The 14983-nt window shown below is 37.1% G+C and overlaps 1 protein-coding gene across 1 annotated transcript in view; it reads right to left on the reverse strand.

Moving 5' to 3' along the window:
* MMS22L (MMS22 like, DNA repair protein) overlaps positions 1-14983 on the reverse strand; it is an 88865-nt gene that overhangs the window by 9324 nt on the left and 64558 nt on the right. The window contains exons 16-20 of the mRNA XM_041478085.1: positions 13090-13240; positions 10188-10330; positions 9272-9414; positions 8963-9122; positions 5795-5964 (exon numbers count right to left, since the gene is read on the reverse strand). Coding sequence (XP_041334019.1) covers positions 5795-5964; positions 8963-9122; positions 9272-9414; positions 10188-10330; positions 13090-13240 — 767 coding nt within the window. The remainder of the gene's footprint in view (positions 1-5794; positions 5965-8962; positions 9123-9271; positions 9415-10187; positions 10331-13089; positions 13241-14983) is intronic.

Below are 14983 nucleotides of genomic sequence, written 5' to 3' on the forward strand. Positions count from 1 at the left end.
AAAAGGTCCCGTGGTCTCCTATCTCAAGGGTCACAGTCAGCAGCACAAACAGAAGCCTCTTGAGAACTCAGTTTTCACAATAGTTTTGTCCAACAAGAATAATGGTGTAAAACAAGGTCAAGCACAGAGCTCCCTAGACAGCAATTTCAACAGTACTTCAAATTTCCATTAGCATTGCAATCCAGACTCCAGTTTTGATAGGAGGAGTATCTGTCTGAATATTTATGGTTGCTGAGGTAAACTAATGCCCCTAATATAGGAATGAACAGATCAAGACAAGCTCTTTTTGTTCCTCAGCTATGGAAAAGGTGTATTTCTGTTGCTTTTTGTATAGAAGTCAAAAAACCCCATTTTTTGATTCCCCAAAAACATTTTCATCTATACCTGTCTGTGTGAACATGACAGAACATTCAGGGAAAAAAAAAAAAAAAACCCCAAAAATAAACACCAAAAAAACCCGGGCAGAGGCATAGCTGAGAGTCTTGAAATGCTGAGTTCCCAATTCTGGTTCCACAGGAAACATGAGATTTAAAGAAATGTGGTGCCTGAAGACTTGGTGGCTCTCTTGAATGCAGACTTGGCTTAAGGGTTTTACTTCCCATACTTTTAGGGTTCCTTGATAATTCTGGCAAGTCTCAATGATAAAAACCACACCTTCTGAACTGAAGCTTTGAGTAAAACTTCAGATTTTCCCCTCGTTTAGTGTACCTAGAGTATATTATTGTAGGAAAAACCTCCTGCTACTGTATCAGAATTCTTAAAAAAAGAAGTCTGCTACTTCTGGGCAAGCAGCAGACTCGGACACTGTTAGAGATGACAGACTATTTAGTGTGTAAACTTAAGTGCTTGATGTTTTCAGTAAGATACTGCAGTAGGCATAAAGAAGAGTTGCCTGTGCTTTCTGTAGTAAAGCTCATAGAAAAAGACAGAATGTATTCCATAATCCAAATACCAGACCAGGCACTCTTAAGACTCTAGACTCTTAGTGTTTTAACACTAAAAGAACGCAGACATCGATGACAAAGTGTATTAATTTATTGGATAAAAGGGACACAAAGAACATCACAACCTTAGAGGATACCTGCAGGAATACATGAAGAAGGCAGCACCTCTGAAGAACTAACAATGACAGTTGCTAAAAGGAGACAGTTCTACCAACTGAGGATCAACAAATGATACACAGTATCAAGAAGACATCAGTTATTAACTAGTAAGAGTTACTGTTTTTAAGAATGATCCGAGACTTATTAAATGGTTGCAATAAAATAAAAAGAATATTAGAATTCAGATATCCGAGGGAATGCTGACTAATTTTTGCAGGTCTAATAATTTCATTTCAAAGTGAACCAACAAGCCTAGCCTGATCCTTCATAAAAGCATTTTTGTTTTTTGGGCTGAAATAAATTGATTTGGAAACTGCATCCCAAAAAATTAGAAAAGAACTTGGATTTCTCTCTTGGACAAAAAGACCTACTGACTTTAGGTCAAAACTGTGTTCTTTATTTTGGACTCCTCCTTTTCTTACATAGTGCAGACACCAACAGACCTCCATAAGGTCTGACAACATCATATCCCAAGTGGCACAAGGCATGAATTACTAACACTGCACAGCAGGTGCAAATCTCCAGCTATAATGGCAAAACATCCTAGGTAGTGCTGGCCAAGGATGTGATTGCAAGGTAATCTGACAGAAATTTCTTCTTTAAATCCCACCAGTAATTAAGCAAGATGAAGGAAGCTACCATTCAAATGAGAAAAAAGAAACACACATGCAACTGGACTAGAGATTTGAAACCAATCCCATCAGACCCCCAGGACAATCCCTACAAAGCAGATGGACTTTAAAGGGTTGATAGAGTTGCTTTCTTTTCTTTAACTATGCTCTTCAGCCATCTTCTGAGGTTAAGATAAAAAAAAAAAGGACATTTTAAGGGGAGCAGTGAAGCATGACATCATCTGCTCTTCATTTCAGCAGTAAGGCAATGGATTCCTGTGTGTGTTCACTGCAGGAACCTTTTGTGGCCAGAGCTGCCTCTTCTGATTTATCTGTATATCTGTAAATCACCTGTGGAGAGCAAAGAACCGATTAGTGTGGATTACTGGAACTATTCACTGCAGAAATGCCAAGCTACCTAATGATGACTTACACTGTAAGTCCCGCTGTTGGAATAAATCTGCTGTCCACCAATTAATGTTGTACAATTCCTATTAAATACATAGTATAATTCACAAAATGTACTAATAAGGTTGCTCAAATACCGGACCACAGATGTGGCTCATGGGAGGGCTTTTAAGGTCTGATCTCTGACAAATGCTGAGCCTGCACAGGGCCATTAAAATCACTGAGAAGTGCATGGGGCAAGCACTACTCAGAATGAAGCTCTTTTGCCGTTCTCAGTATTTAGACAGAAATCAACAAATCTTCTGTATTTGGATAGAATTAACACTGATAAATCAAGCAGGGTATCTTACCTTCCCTGTCCTTATATATACAGTCCTTATTCCATGCACCCACACTGTATTCTGCAAGATAGATTTAAACTAATATTTCTTCTCCAAAATAAGTTTCTTAACTGCTTCAGTCTTTTCCCATATTACTGGTAAATGTATACTAAAATTCCTCCAAATCATTCTCCAAGAAATCCATCAAGAGCAATATTGGTCTGAAACTTTCTATGGAAGATTTTAGCAATGCACTACCACACAAATCAACTAAACTTCTTTTTGCAGTAGTGAAGTACCTGCGGTTAAATTTTACATACCTATCTATCTCATAATGAGGAACAGTCCCATTCAATTGTAAAATGGGACTGTTCATTGACATTCTTCCTGATTTACTTTCCAAAGTCAGTCATTCAAACAATTCTGAGGGCAATTTTTATATCTCAATAAAAATCTTTCTTAGGTCATAAGGTATTATCAAAACAGATGTGCAGTGAAAGAAATAGTACCCAGACAGTAACCCTTTAGGCAAGATAAAAAACCCAAAAAAACAGTTTAAAAGTCATTAGAGCTAAGCTATTTTAACAAGGCAGCATCAGTGACTGAGTTTAAAAAAAACACTTGATAAGCTCTCTGTACAGTAGAGACCAGACTAGCTGCCCAAAAACTGTCAAAAGGCAGGGTTCTAGCACAAAGTTCTATATAAGCACAAACATAGTAAGTAAAAACAGTCAGTCTGAACTGAGGAGAGAGAAATGCAACATCCAGTCTTAACTAGTGCCTTTGACAGTTATGTGTGCTTGTGTAATATTAAACAAATTTGTAGGTTTGGGGTGCTGAAGGACAGTGAAATACAGCCATTGGTTCTGATGAAATGTGTAGTAATAAACTCCATTGTGTGAAGAAAGGGAGCTTTGTATGTTGTCCTAAAAGATGAAAATATTCAGGAATTCTATACGATTTCATAAAATTGCTGCATCAGTGGATACGTAAAATAAACTGCTACTAGGACTGACTTCAAACCCCTTTAAAACCCACAAAAAGGATCAAGTAAACCACATTAAGATTAGCTCTTAAAACCTCTGGAAAGAGGGAAGTTTTTTCAGGTTATTGTGAGCAAAACTAAAATGTTTTCTGAGATCCGCAGCAGCTTTTTGAGCAAAAAGAGAAAAGCCTACACTGTAGGAACTGAAGAAGAAAAAAAGATGGAGCCTGAAACTTTTCAGAAGACTACAGAAAAAAAAATTAAAAAGGAAAGGCTGCTGAGTATAAATTCCACTCAAGGGCTTTTATAGTTTGACTATGAATAAAGAACTCGCATGTGTAGGAAGATGCTTTGCATGGTCTCCAAATTCCTGTTTCTTTATCTTCATGTAACTGTGAAAGGATTAAGTGGTAAGCTGGAGTATGACAAGGGACAGATCTACAGAACAATGCTTGTCTAACATTAGGGTAAATTAAGGCTCCTGCACTAAAATACCAGTGCTCTACCTCCACGAATGAGCACCAGGCACAGGGCAGCTACCCAAGAGGAGGTTAGTCAAGGTGTGGTTATTCCCAAAGAATTCTCCACCTTCCCTTCCACACACTGTTTTACCACTTTTCTGATACGCCCAATTGGGGTTTTGAGCTTTGTTTGTTTTTTGAGGCTAGTTACTATTTGATTCAAATCACAAACTGCTGTTCACAGAATCATTAAAACAAATTAAATGGGAATGTGTACAGTGGTAAAAGGGAATGAATGTAGCTTTAAGCCAACTGTGAAACAATAACTTGAGATGTCAGAGAGTGCCTAGAATCCATTCAATCTCAAATGATCACAGAAGAGTTATTTTTTTGTTGTTGTTTTTAAACTGATCATGAAATATTTTTGTTTTGAGTTGATTCTAAACTGGACTTTTTCCACTTTTCTACAGAAAAGAGAAGGAAGTATTTTTGAATAAATGAAGCATTTTTAAACACTTAAAATATTGGAACCTTGTAAATACAAGCTATTAATAAAATACAAAAGCTCATATTGAAACAGGAAAAATAACTCATGAATTCTCCTCTTTTCTCCCCAAAAGTGTTTATCAAATTAAAGAATTACTTGTTTTCTAGAAGCAGTGTTTGTCTAAAATATTTTGTCACACAAGATCATCTAGCATAGCTGGAAAGCACATGGACAATGCAGCAGACTGACGAAAAGTACAAAAGTGAGGTCTGGAAGTCAGAATCTGGCAAATAAAACAGGAAACAAGGATATACAATATTCAAGACTTCAAAACCAACTCAAGTTGTTTCAGCTGAAGACTACATCTGCCTATGCAGGCTCCAGAGAAACTGGCTCTACAACTGAAATACCAAATTAGCAAACAGACACTCACAGTCCATGCCAATATGATTGTCCAGATGGCCCTACATGTACACAGCTTCTGAAAATACCTACAGAGCAATAAAGCAAAATATACTGTGCAGAGCATTGCATAACCATATTCACTTCCATATGAACATGCCTTCGATCACAGTGAACTGCTTCTGAAACTAATAATTTTAAGTGATGTTTACAATGTCACCACTGAATTGTTTCACAATACAATCCTGCAAAGCACTGAGTTAAGACTGCAATCAAAATGAAGGCTAAAAGAGAAGGAAAATGGTAAGCAAAAAAAGACAAAGATTTACAAGAAAAACATGTCAACTTATTTATTTAAAAATACAGTCTTTTCTCTTTCTCACCAACAGAAATTAGTCTCTTTCTACAGCATCAACAAGCCTTACAGAGCTTCAGAGTGACAGGGTAACTGAGGGAAGAGTAGGACGAATAATAGGGAAGAAGTCTTTAGTCATGAAATCAATAAGCAGCAGGAACCTGATTTAGCAAAACATATTCTCCAAGTATTAAGACAAACCAGTGGCATAATACAACAAGGATTTCATTTTGTTCCCAAGAGCAACAAAAAAAAAGAGGGATATCTCATTTATAACTATCTATAGTTAGCCCAGTCAAGGATGATTTAAAATATTTGTTCTGTCATCTTAACAATTTTCTCACTCCATATTATAATTACTTGATGCACTGTTTGAGAAATCTGCCACATTGGAGACCAGTGTAACCAGCAGGTTGGCTAAAGGTTTTCCATATGCAGTGATGAGACCAGAAGCTCTGGAGTGTACAGCACAGTTGCCTGCAATGAAGAAAGCCAAATGGGTGGCAATTTTCCTTTCACTTCTATAAGAAGAAAAAAACTTCTCTTACTGCTTCAATAAATTCAGTCAATGTTTGTTCCAACTAGGGAAAAAGAAAACATCCCCTACAATATTAATATTTTCCTGAAGAGTCGTGTGCTGATATTAGAGCTGAGATATTTACCTGGAGATAAAGAGGCAGGCTTTCCTCAATGGCAGACAGCAAAGCCACAGGCAGCTCCTTGTCCTGCTGGAGCACAGAGTGTGGCAGCAGCAAGCAATCCACAATGCGAAACAAGAGTTGCTGTGCCTTGGAAGTAGCCAGTATTGGTGCACAGAACTTCACCAGACATCCTGTTGAAAAAAATTCAAAAAATCCCAAACCAATTTACAGTTAGAAAAAAAATTAAGACAATCTTAGGAAGCAATTATGCTAAATTAGATAATCTGAGTGTAGCAAAAGCAACTGAATTGTCTCACTCCTATGTACTCATTCCATGGCATCTTGTTAAAAAATCCCAGTCAAAACAACTCAAAAGTCCATTTACAGTTCATCAAAACAAAATACTATATTGATTCAACACAACACAGTTAGAAGTTTTTAGGCAAGTGAAGATGCTTTAGGAAAAGTACAGTAATGCTAAAGATAAGATGAGTCTTAGATCCCTGCAGGTAACTTAATTAAACTTGATCCATAACCGTACTGCAATCAGCACACGTGCACTTGAACATTCACCTTGCTGTGTGCATTCATCCCTTTTGCAGAGAAATGCTGCTTTTGCCTTCCCTTTACATTTGTCTAACACCACTGTGGCAACACCACATCAGCAACTACTCACACAGCAATTTAATGTTAGCAAAACATTAAATATCCTTCAAACTGCATTTAATTTCAGAAGACTAAGAAGAATGAGGGGTAGCCAACTCCATTAAGTCTTGCCAGGTCTTTGTGGGCTCTCAGTTCACAAACTGAGAGCCTCAGAGAACATCTTTCTTGTTTTCAGCACAATAATGTATCACTTGCTCAGCTTTGAGCCAGTTTTAAGATTGTTCTTTTGACTTTCAAAAAAAAAAGTAAAAAGGTGTTGATGTGTAAATACCCCAGCTTTGAAAAACATCTTTATTGCAGACGAGGTGTAATTTTTCTTGAAAAACTAACTCCATACTCAGAAGTGTTAATACACAAAACACACATTAAATAAAACAAGATTCTTATGTAGACATTTTCAACTTTACATTTTATTAGAGGCAAGAAGTTTTCTGGGTTGAAAATACAGGAATATCCCGAGGAAGCATGTTTAAGGCTTTGAAAATAATGGAAAATCAAAAGTAGGCTGTTACAAGATATTATTAATCTATAAAAGTCATTCATTATCATCTCTAAAAACAACGCAAAACAACATTAATCTTGTGGAGTGAAAGAAAACACAATGATCAATCATAGAGAAAGAGAACGATCACCTAACAATACTTCTAATAATGTTGTCTAAGCTTCCTGCTTTGAAAGAAACATGGTCATTCCAGCTCAAAGTACTCCCTCTATTATCACTGCTGTGATGTATGGGACAGTACAAGACACAATCTGACTTCAGACAGGAGGTGTTTAGATTTGTTAAGTTTTGTGCTTTGTCCTTATAATTTAACAAGCCCACAGAATGTGAAGCAGTAATTGAAATACACTTGAATATTTTTTTCTTTTAAACCTTCTTTATGTTTTCTCAAATAAAAAGAAAGGACATTTTCTTGCACACAACAGCATGACTGAAGATTAATCGTTTCCTACTGCAAAGAAGGAAAAGGACAATACCAATCTAAAAAGGAAAACACCAATCTAAAATTACTTTCCAAGGTTCCAACTCACATCTGGGTATCTGAAAATGTTTAATTTTATATACATCCTGAGTATCAAAGTATGCTGATCTCACAATATAAAAATTTACTATTTTTAAAAACTCTAGCTCCAGTACATTTGGTGCACCTTCTGCATCTTGGTCATGCTTTCCCTGTGCTCCTTAGAATCATGATGTAAACAGTGTGTGCATACAAATCATTATCTCTATTTTAAGATATGTAAGGTTTACTCTGTTTTTAAAGGTAAGTGGGTCAGACTGGCACATTCATTGATAATTAAAGCACTCTTCTTTTTCTACCCTATCACTGGTTCCACGCTTAATGAATAAATGCTAGAATTGCATTTTAGTAAAACACAAAGTGCTTGTCAAAGAAGGAGTTCCAAAAAATAAGTGAAGTACATACCTAAGCCAATTTGGCCACTGACATAACTCCACTACATACCATATAGCCTGTCATAATACTGCTTATCACAGAATATCCTCAGATGAAAGGGACCCACAAGGATCACCAAGTCCAACTCCCAGCCCTGCACAGGACACCCACCAAAAGTCACACCATGTGCCCAAGAGCATTGTCCAAACACTTTTTGAACTCTGTAAGGCTGGTGCTGTGACCACTTCCCTGGAGAGCCTGTTACAGTGCCCAATCCCCCCCGGGTGAAAAACCTTTTCCTAAACTCCCTAAAACCATAGTTTTAAACTCTACCTTACCCCTCCACATTGGCCCTAACAAAATCTGCCTACAGTTTGCTGAATTCTATGACTCCTTGGCTGCACTTTCACTTCTACCTTAACTGTACAGTGACTGAAAAAACCCATTCAAATAAGCAACTCATACAGTGTTTTCTTTGGTGAGTCAGGCTATGCCCCACAGCGTGGATACCTAACACCAAAGCTGCATGTTGCCTCAATCCACATGGCTCAAAACTTGGAATTCTCTCAGAAGGGTGTACGCCTACTTTTATGTTCTACAGGAAGAACTCAGAGCTCATCACTTCTGTTTAAAATGAGTGGGCAGAGGAAGAAAATAATAAGAGACCTCATACAAAAAGATCTCATGACCCTCTCTGGGAAGAGCAGATCCACTGTGGGTATAAATTGCTGCAACTTCAGGAACTGCTATGTCTTATGACAATCCTCACTACAGCTAAAGAGCCAGAAACCAGCTCTTGTCACTGTTTCTGAGTTTGTTTAGGTAGAACAGGTAGTTTTCAATAATGAATGATACAAATCATCTTACTTTTGAAAATACTGATTTGCAGAGGTAATTAAAAAAAACCCATAAACAAGAAGCACAAGGAGGTTAGACATCAGGATCTAGAGAAAATCTGGAAAAAAAAAATCTAACTGTAGCATCTTGGTGACTTTCCTTTCCAAACATTAAATACGATAGAGCAAATATATATCTGGATAGTATAGAGGGGAAAGAAGTATTATAAATTTATTTTACTGATTCTTTAAAACTACTTTCTAAAAGATAAGAGATGTAAAATAATTACCTATGATCCAGTATGTAAGCTGCAGACCTTCTGGAGGTCCTTTCGCCTTCAGATAGGGTTTTACGTACTTTAACACATCACCCAAATACTCCAGAGTCTTTGCTACCATGGCAGATTTCTCAGGGAGTGTCTGAAGACCACTGTAAGTTCTACCAACAGCCTGAGAAATGAAAAACACTGAAATAAATATAAATCAGTCTCTCATGAGAGTCCTGTGAGTAATTTCTTTTTCAGCACTCTAAATCTGATAAATAGCCTCTTTTCACTGAAATTGTCCTATGAAACTAACACAGGGTAGATGTACAGTACCTTAATGAACTGGACAAGAGAATTTTTTGGGTCTTGCTTGAAAACTGACTGTCCAATATTAGCCTTTAAAAGAATGTTTTCTACTTCTGAGAGTTTAAAAATCAGTCTTGTCATTTCCGTCAGCTGCTCCATGTAGGCTTTTCCTGATTATTACAAGAGAGCACATGAGTAAATACAGTGTACAGTTATGCTTTTCGATTTAATTTAGTCCCAAAATCATGAAGTGAAGCATTATTTTAAAATATCTAAAACACAAGTATTTGGCAATCAACTGCATCTCTCCAGACAAATAAAATAATTCCAAGCCAGTTATTTTTCTGATATAATTTATAAGATAATAAAGAGTTTTAAGTACGGCTAAACAAGCTGATGGGTTTCTTTTTTTTTTTTGAAATCTGCAAAATGTGTATGAGAAATAGTGACTGGAAGACATGTTCTATAGATAATGACAAATGCAGTGGTTTTAGAAGAAGGGATGAAGTATTGCTCTAAGAAAGCAAAGTATCCAGTGTAAAAAAAGGAGAGAATTAATTGCAGCTAGATTCCTCCACCCCTCCCTTTTTTTTTTTCCTTTTAGGCCATTCACAGCATGATTTCTGACTATTTACTTCAGATTTTCAATTTTTTTAGAGCAGTTTCTCCATGGGGGAAAAATAACTTGTCTCCTTGGGAGCAAGTTTTTATTCTTTGCTTCCAAGGAAACAAGCCCTTTTATCTTTGTTTGTGATAAATTTGTCATATGCAGAGCAGGCAAACTATCAATAAATAGCACAAGCAGTGTAAAGAAACACATTTTGTAATTAGGTAAAAGTAAAGGAATACAAACAAAAATACATTTTGTAATTAGCTGAAAATGTTTGCCAGCTTTGCAATATAGCCCCGTTACTGCAAACATGAGGGAAATGTGAGCACTTACCAACTGTTCTCTCAGCATCTGTCTTGGCCAAGGCGCCACTTGGTTGATCGAGGAACATTTGCAAAACGCAGCGAAACCACGAACGTACTGTCAAAGCTTCATAGGATGTATAGCCCATGCTAGAAAAAGCTTCACACAGTGAACTGTGTAGGTGGAAGAGAAAGAAAAAAGGTACACAGATCTAATAAAAGTAGGCAGAAAGGTGACAGAGTGTCTCATTTGGCTGTAGATGCATATATACTCATGTATATATGTTTTGGCTACAAAAAAAACAGAGGGAGGAAAATGCACACAATGGGAAATGCCTTACTGTAACAATGGATGATTTGACTGTATTATCTAAACTGACAATGTACAATGCTGGAGATAGTTTATCTGAATCAGCCTGGAACTTCATATTGACACTGCTCATGCTGCTCCAGCCTTCCATATATAGCCAGCCCAGGTGCTCCACGCTACTCTGAAGTCTGCTTAGTTCTAACTACATTAAAGATGGAGAAGAGAAGGTCTGCTTTAGCAAATAAAGATATGCCACTTTCAAAACAGATCCAAAATGGAAACATAAAAGAGCACCTTGGAGATGAAAAAGGAAACTGCTGTACTTGGCAGTAGTTACAGACATATTCATTTAGGTATGTATACACACACAGGTACATCCATTCCCACATAAACATGCTATATATACTTTCAAATAATTGTTACTATTCTACCAGTCAGGTGTCAGACCAGAGTCACTCAATGCATAGTCCCTGTACTCTACTGCTCTGTATTCCCAAAGTTTTATTTGCCTCACCACCATGAGTAGCTGCTGCAGTCATTTTTCCCAAGCATATCAACCTTGCATCATTAATTCTGGAGAAACTCCTTGCTAAAAGACAGCAGGTGTGTGCTGCACTCTGTTCCCAATTACTATCAAATGAGGTATATGTATGCTTCAGGTCAGGGATATTTCTTGAAAATAGTTACAGCTTTTATTTGTGAGACTTCCTCCCTGGTCAGTCCTGGTTACTTTAATGAAAAATGCGTGTACTCTTTCTTGATATGTGTACATGTAAATCTATCCATTTTCTACTGATTTTTTACTCATGCTTACAACAGAATGTCAGCAAAGGTCCAGATGGAAACCAAACTGGATTCTACTTCTCACTGAACAACATTAATGAAGTTGAAGGGTTTTTCTGCTTCCTTTACTTAAAACCAGTGATATCTGTTGTGTATATTTTGTCTGAACATCCCTGCTGAAGTACTATTGACAAAATAAGTAAGGAGACCAAATGAAAGCAAATAAAAAAAAATAACACTGAATTCCAGGACCAAAAGAGAACAAATAAGTTGCCTATGGACTTAATGCTACTTGCAGTATCATGTAAAGAAGTTCAGTCTCATGCAATCTTGATGTACACAGCTAGTCTGCTTGGTCCCAAAGGCTGACAAAACCACTTTCGGTTGTAGTCTCACGCTTCTTTCTCTTGCTTGCTGGTAGGTGGGCCACTTAGGCATCTTCCTAGATTAGGAATATGCTCCTAATCCTTAGAAAGGAAGGAACAATAACTAACTGCTGGAAGCATGGCAGGTGGTCCTTTTAAAACAGTGAGCTTGTTCCCATGCTCAAAGTTAGTTTGGACAGGCTATAACACTACCATGCACTACACAACATGGATCTGGGGAGGAAGGTTTAGGCTCTACTGCATAAGAAATTCCAAAGCTCATACGAATGTTGCCAGAGCTTGCAGGGTATAACAGGATTGGAATAAAAAAAAAAAAACTTTTACTTTTTAGCTGAGAATGTTTGATGGGAAAATTATCAGAGCACAGTAACCATGAAGTCATAAGAGCCCAGCACTTAGATACTTTGGTAACTTTTGCTATACAACTGCATAAGGCAAATAAGTACATGAATCATGCTACAAAAAAGTGCTTTCAAGACAACAGTGATACCTCTATATTCTACTAAAAATATCTTACCTTAGGTACACTCTGTCCTTTCACAAGGAAGCTGAGCCAGGATAACAATGTATCTATGTATACATTGTTAACAATAGGTCAGGTGCTTAATGAATATTGTGACAAATACTTAAGTAACTGCTTTCAAACACCTACCTGAGTGAAGAGAATTGATAGTTAACCTTAAAACCTAAATAATACCAAAATTCAAGTTTAGGAGTCAAATTTTTTTTTTTTTTATCTCACCCAAAGAGGAACAAAATTAAAAATTACAAAAGTCAAAATTACAAAATTCAAATTATAAAAGGAATTTATATGCCTAACTCTTATTTCATTCAGCACATGCTAGGTATCTGCAACCTTGAATGAAACTCACCCTATAAAAATCATAAAAGAGAAATATAGCAGAGGACTGAACACTCCTTTCCCAAGCTCCAAAATGATACACAGGGAACTAAATTCAACCTTTTCTAACACCTCCCTGCAAGAAAGCCATAGCCTCATCTTTGTCAATCACACTTAAATAATCTTTACCATATCCTGATTTACAGTTACTGTCCTTAGTACATTATGTACCCTAAAAATGTGCAACATTTTTCACTTTCAAATACAGTCCAACACAGAAATATTCCCTCTTTCTCTCTCATTTCTCACCTCCCCTGCTTCCAAAACCTGATTCAGAAGCGGGCAAGGCAGGCAAAAAAAAAGCACACAACAAAAACAACCACCACCCATCCATCTTAGGTTCACAGAGGCTTATTCAGTGAAAACAAAATTTCTCAGGTATATAAAAATTTGACTGTATTGTCCTGGGCAATCTGCACTAGCTGATCCTCTTTGAGAAGATGCAAAGAATACGGACTATTTTAATGAAACATTACAGTCTGAAGCAAGATTTTCCTCAAGCCTAATGAAGGATGAAAAGGTACTGGGAGAACAAACAGTCACAACTTTTCACCTGTTTTCAATTAGATGACTTAGGTATCTTGACACCAGCTGAGGCCACACCATGTCATCCCATCCAAACAGCCTCATCATTGACAGAACAGGCTGTGGCTGCAGATCTGACAGGGCTTTGCTGGGTATATCCAAAGCTAAGAGAGTAAAACCTGTTTTTAAAGACAGAAAAACATGGCACCATTTTAATAATTTCTCAGTATAATCCCTGTTCCACAAAGAGTACTGAAAATTAATTACAATTACTAATGTGCAGCCTGGAAGTACCAGAAATCTCAATTAAAACTGGGCAACTGTTCTAACAGTGATTGTTTGTATCCACGTTAAAAATGTAGTCTCTATCCCAAGCAGTTTGTAAATCATCAAGACACATGGGTGGCAAAGGAGAAAAAATGGATCCTAACACATGCAATTTTAAATAGATTCACAAAACCACAGTTTATAAATCCTGAAGGCATAGTTTTACCACCTCTGCAATGTCTTAAAACCCGCTTTTTCATCTTCTTGACTTCCTTTTCTTACCTCCATCCACTATATCTGCCCTGTACACTTAAGTATTACTGTGCTTTACAGGGTTGAGTTTTATTTATTTGTTTTGTTGTTTTTACACACTTCTCACAGTGAAAAATTGTATCTGGAAAGAATTCACTCAGTAAAAGCTGGTACCTCTCTATTTTTAGAAGACTTTCATGTATCAAAAGTTATTGTATAAATAAAGCACTACAGAAAAAATTTACTCTTGCAAAGGATCTCCATATAACTGCTGCAGATCTAGAAAGCGGGGCAGTACTTCCTGCAGAATTTTCTTAATGAAGCATAACCTTTTGCTGTTTCTGTGAAGTCTACTGTAGATTCTGTATCCAACAGTACCAGAATAAAAAATATAATGCATTATTAATACTGCAAATGACAAGTGCATAAAACCTCAGAAATTAGATGTAATCTTAAATGCTGAGCAGTTATTGGGTTACAGGAAATGAGAAACACCAAATGAGTCAGGAAAACTGACTTTGGAGGGCAATGAAAAAGGGGCTCATTAGTTTCCAAATTCTCCAATTCAAATAAATATAAACCTGCATGCATTGACAAACTGACTGTAAGTTAGACAGAAAAGGCTAGTTTTTAGAAACAACAATAAAATAATTTTAATTAACAGTACAGGGACAGACTACCTAAAGCCATGAAAGACTTCCCATTTCCTTATGTGCCTCAGAATAAACAATAAGGTCATACAGAGTCCCCGCTCTGCCTTAGGTGAGGAAACAATTTGTGCCAGCCTTCTTCCAGATTATCACCTTGTTCTGCAGCATCAGCCATAAGAGAGGCTGGGGAGAAATGGGAGGCAGAACAGTGCTGTGAGGCCCAGGCTGCTTGCCTGGCAGGGGGAGCAGGAGAGCTGTGACAGCTGCTCTCTCTCCTCTGGGCTGCAACCTTAAGGCAAGAAGCTCAAACAGCATGGGAAAGGTTTGCCTGTCTCTGCAGTGCTACCTAACACATCTCTATAAAGCAGGTCACAACTGCACTCCCCTCTTTCTCGCAGGAGTTTATAATAGCTTGCTGCTCTTGCTATTTCACTGTGCTAATATAAAATAGAAAAAAATCTATGTCACTGTAGGAAATGAATGAAAGTTTTGACATTAACAACCTTCTCCTTTGATTTGTATTGCTGTTTCTCACACATGTTTCAGCAGTGTGAGACCACTACTGTTGCACACTGCCTCTTTCATTAATGCTGCCTCCTAACTACCACAGAGCTGCTTCAAATGAAGGGATCTTTTAGCTTTTCTATTACCAGCGCAGTACTCCTGAGCTTGTAACTTTATCTAATTCATATCGTGATGGGAAAAAATATTTTATGTTTCAGTCTTCTGAATTTTAGTTAACTGGATACAAGA

This window comes from Pyrgilauda ruficollis, unplaced genomic scaffold (genome assembly GCF_017590135.1).
Source record: "Pyrgilauda ruficollis isolate IOZ18807 unplaced genomic scaffold, ASM1759013v1 scaffold43, whole genome shotgun sequence".
In the NCBI taxonomy this organism is placed as follows: Eukaryota; Metazoa; Chordata; class Aves; order Passeriformes; family Passeridae; genus Pyrgilauda; species Pyrgilauda ruficollis.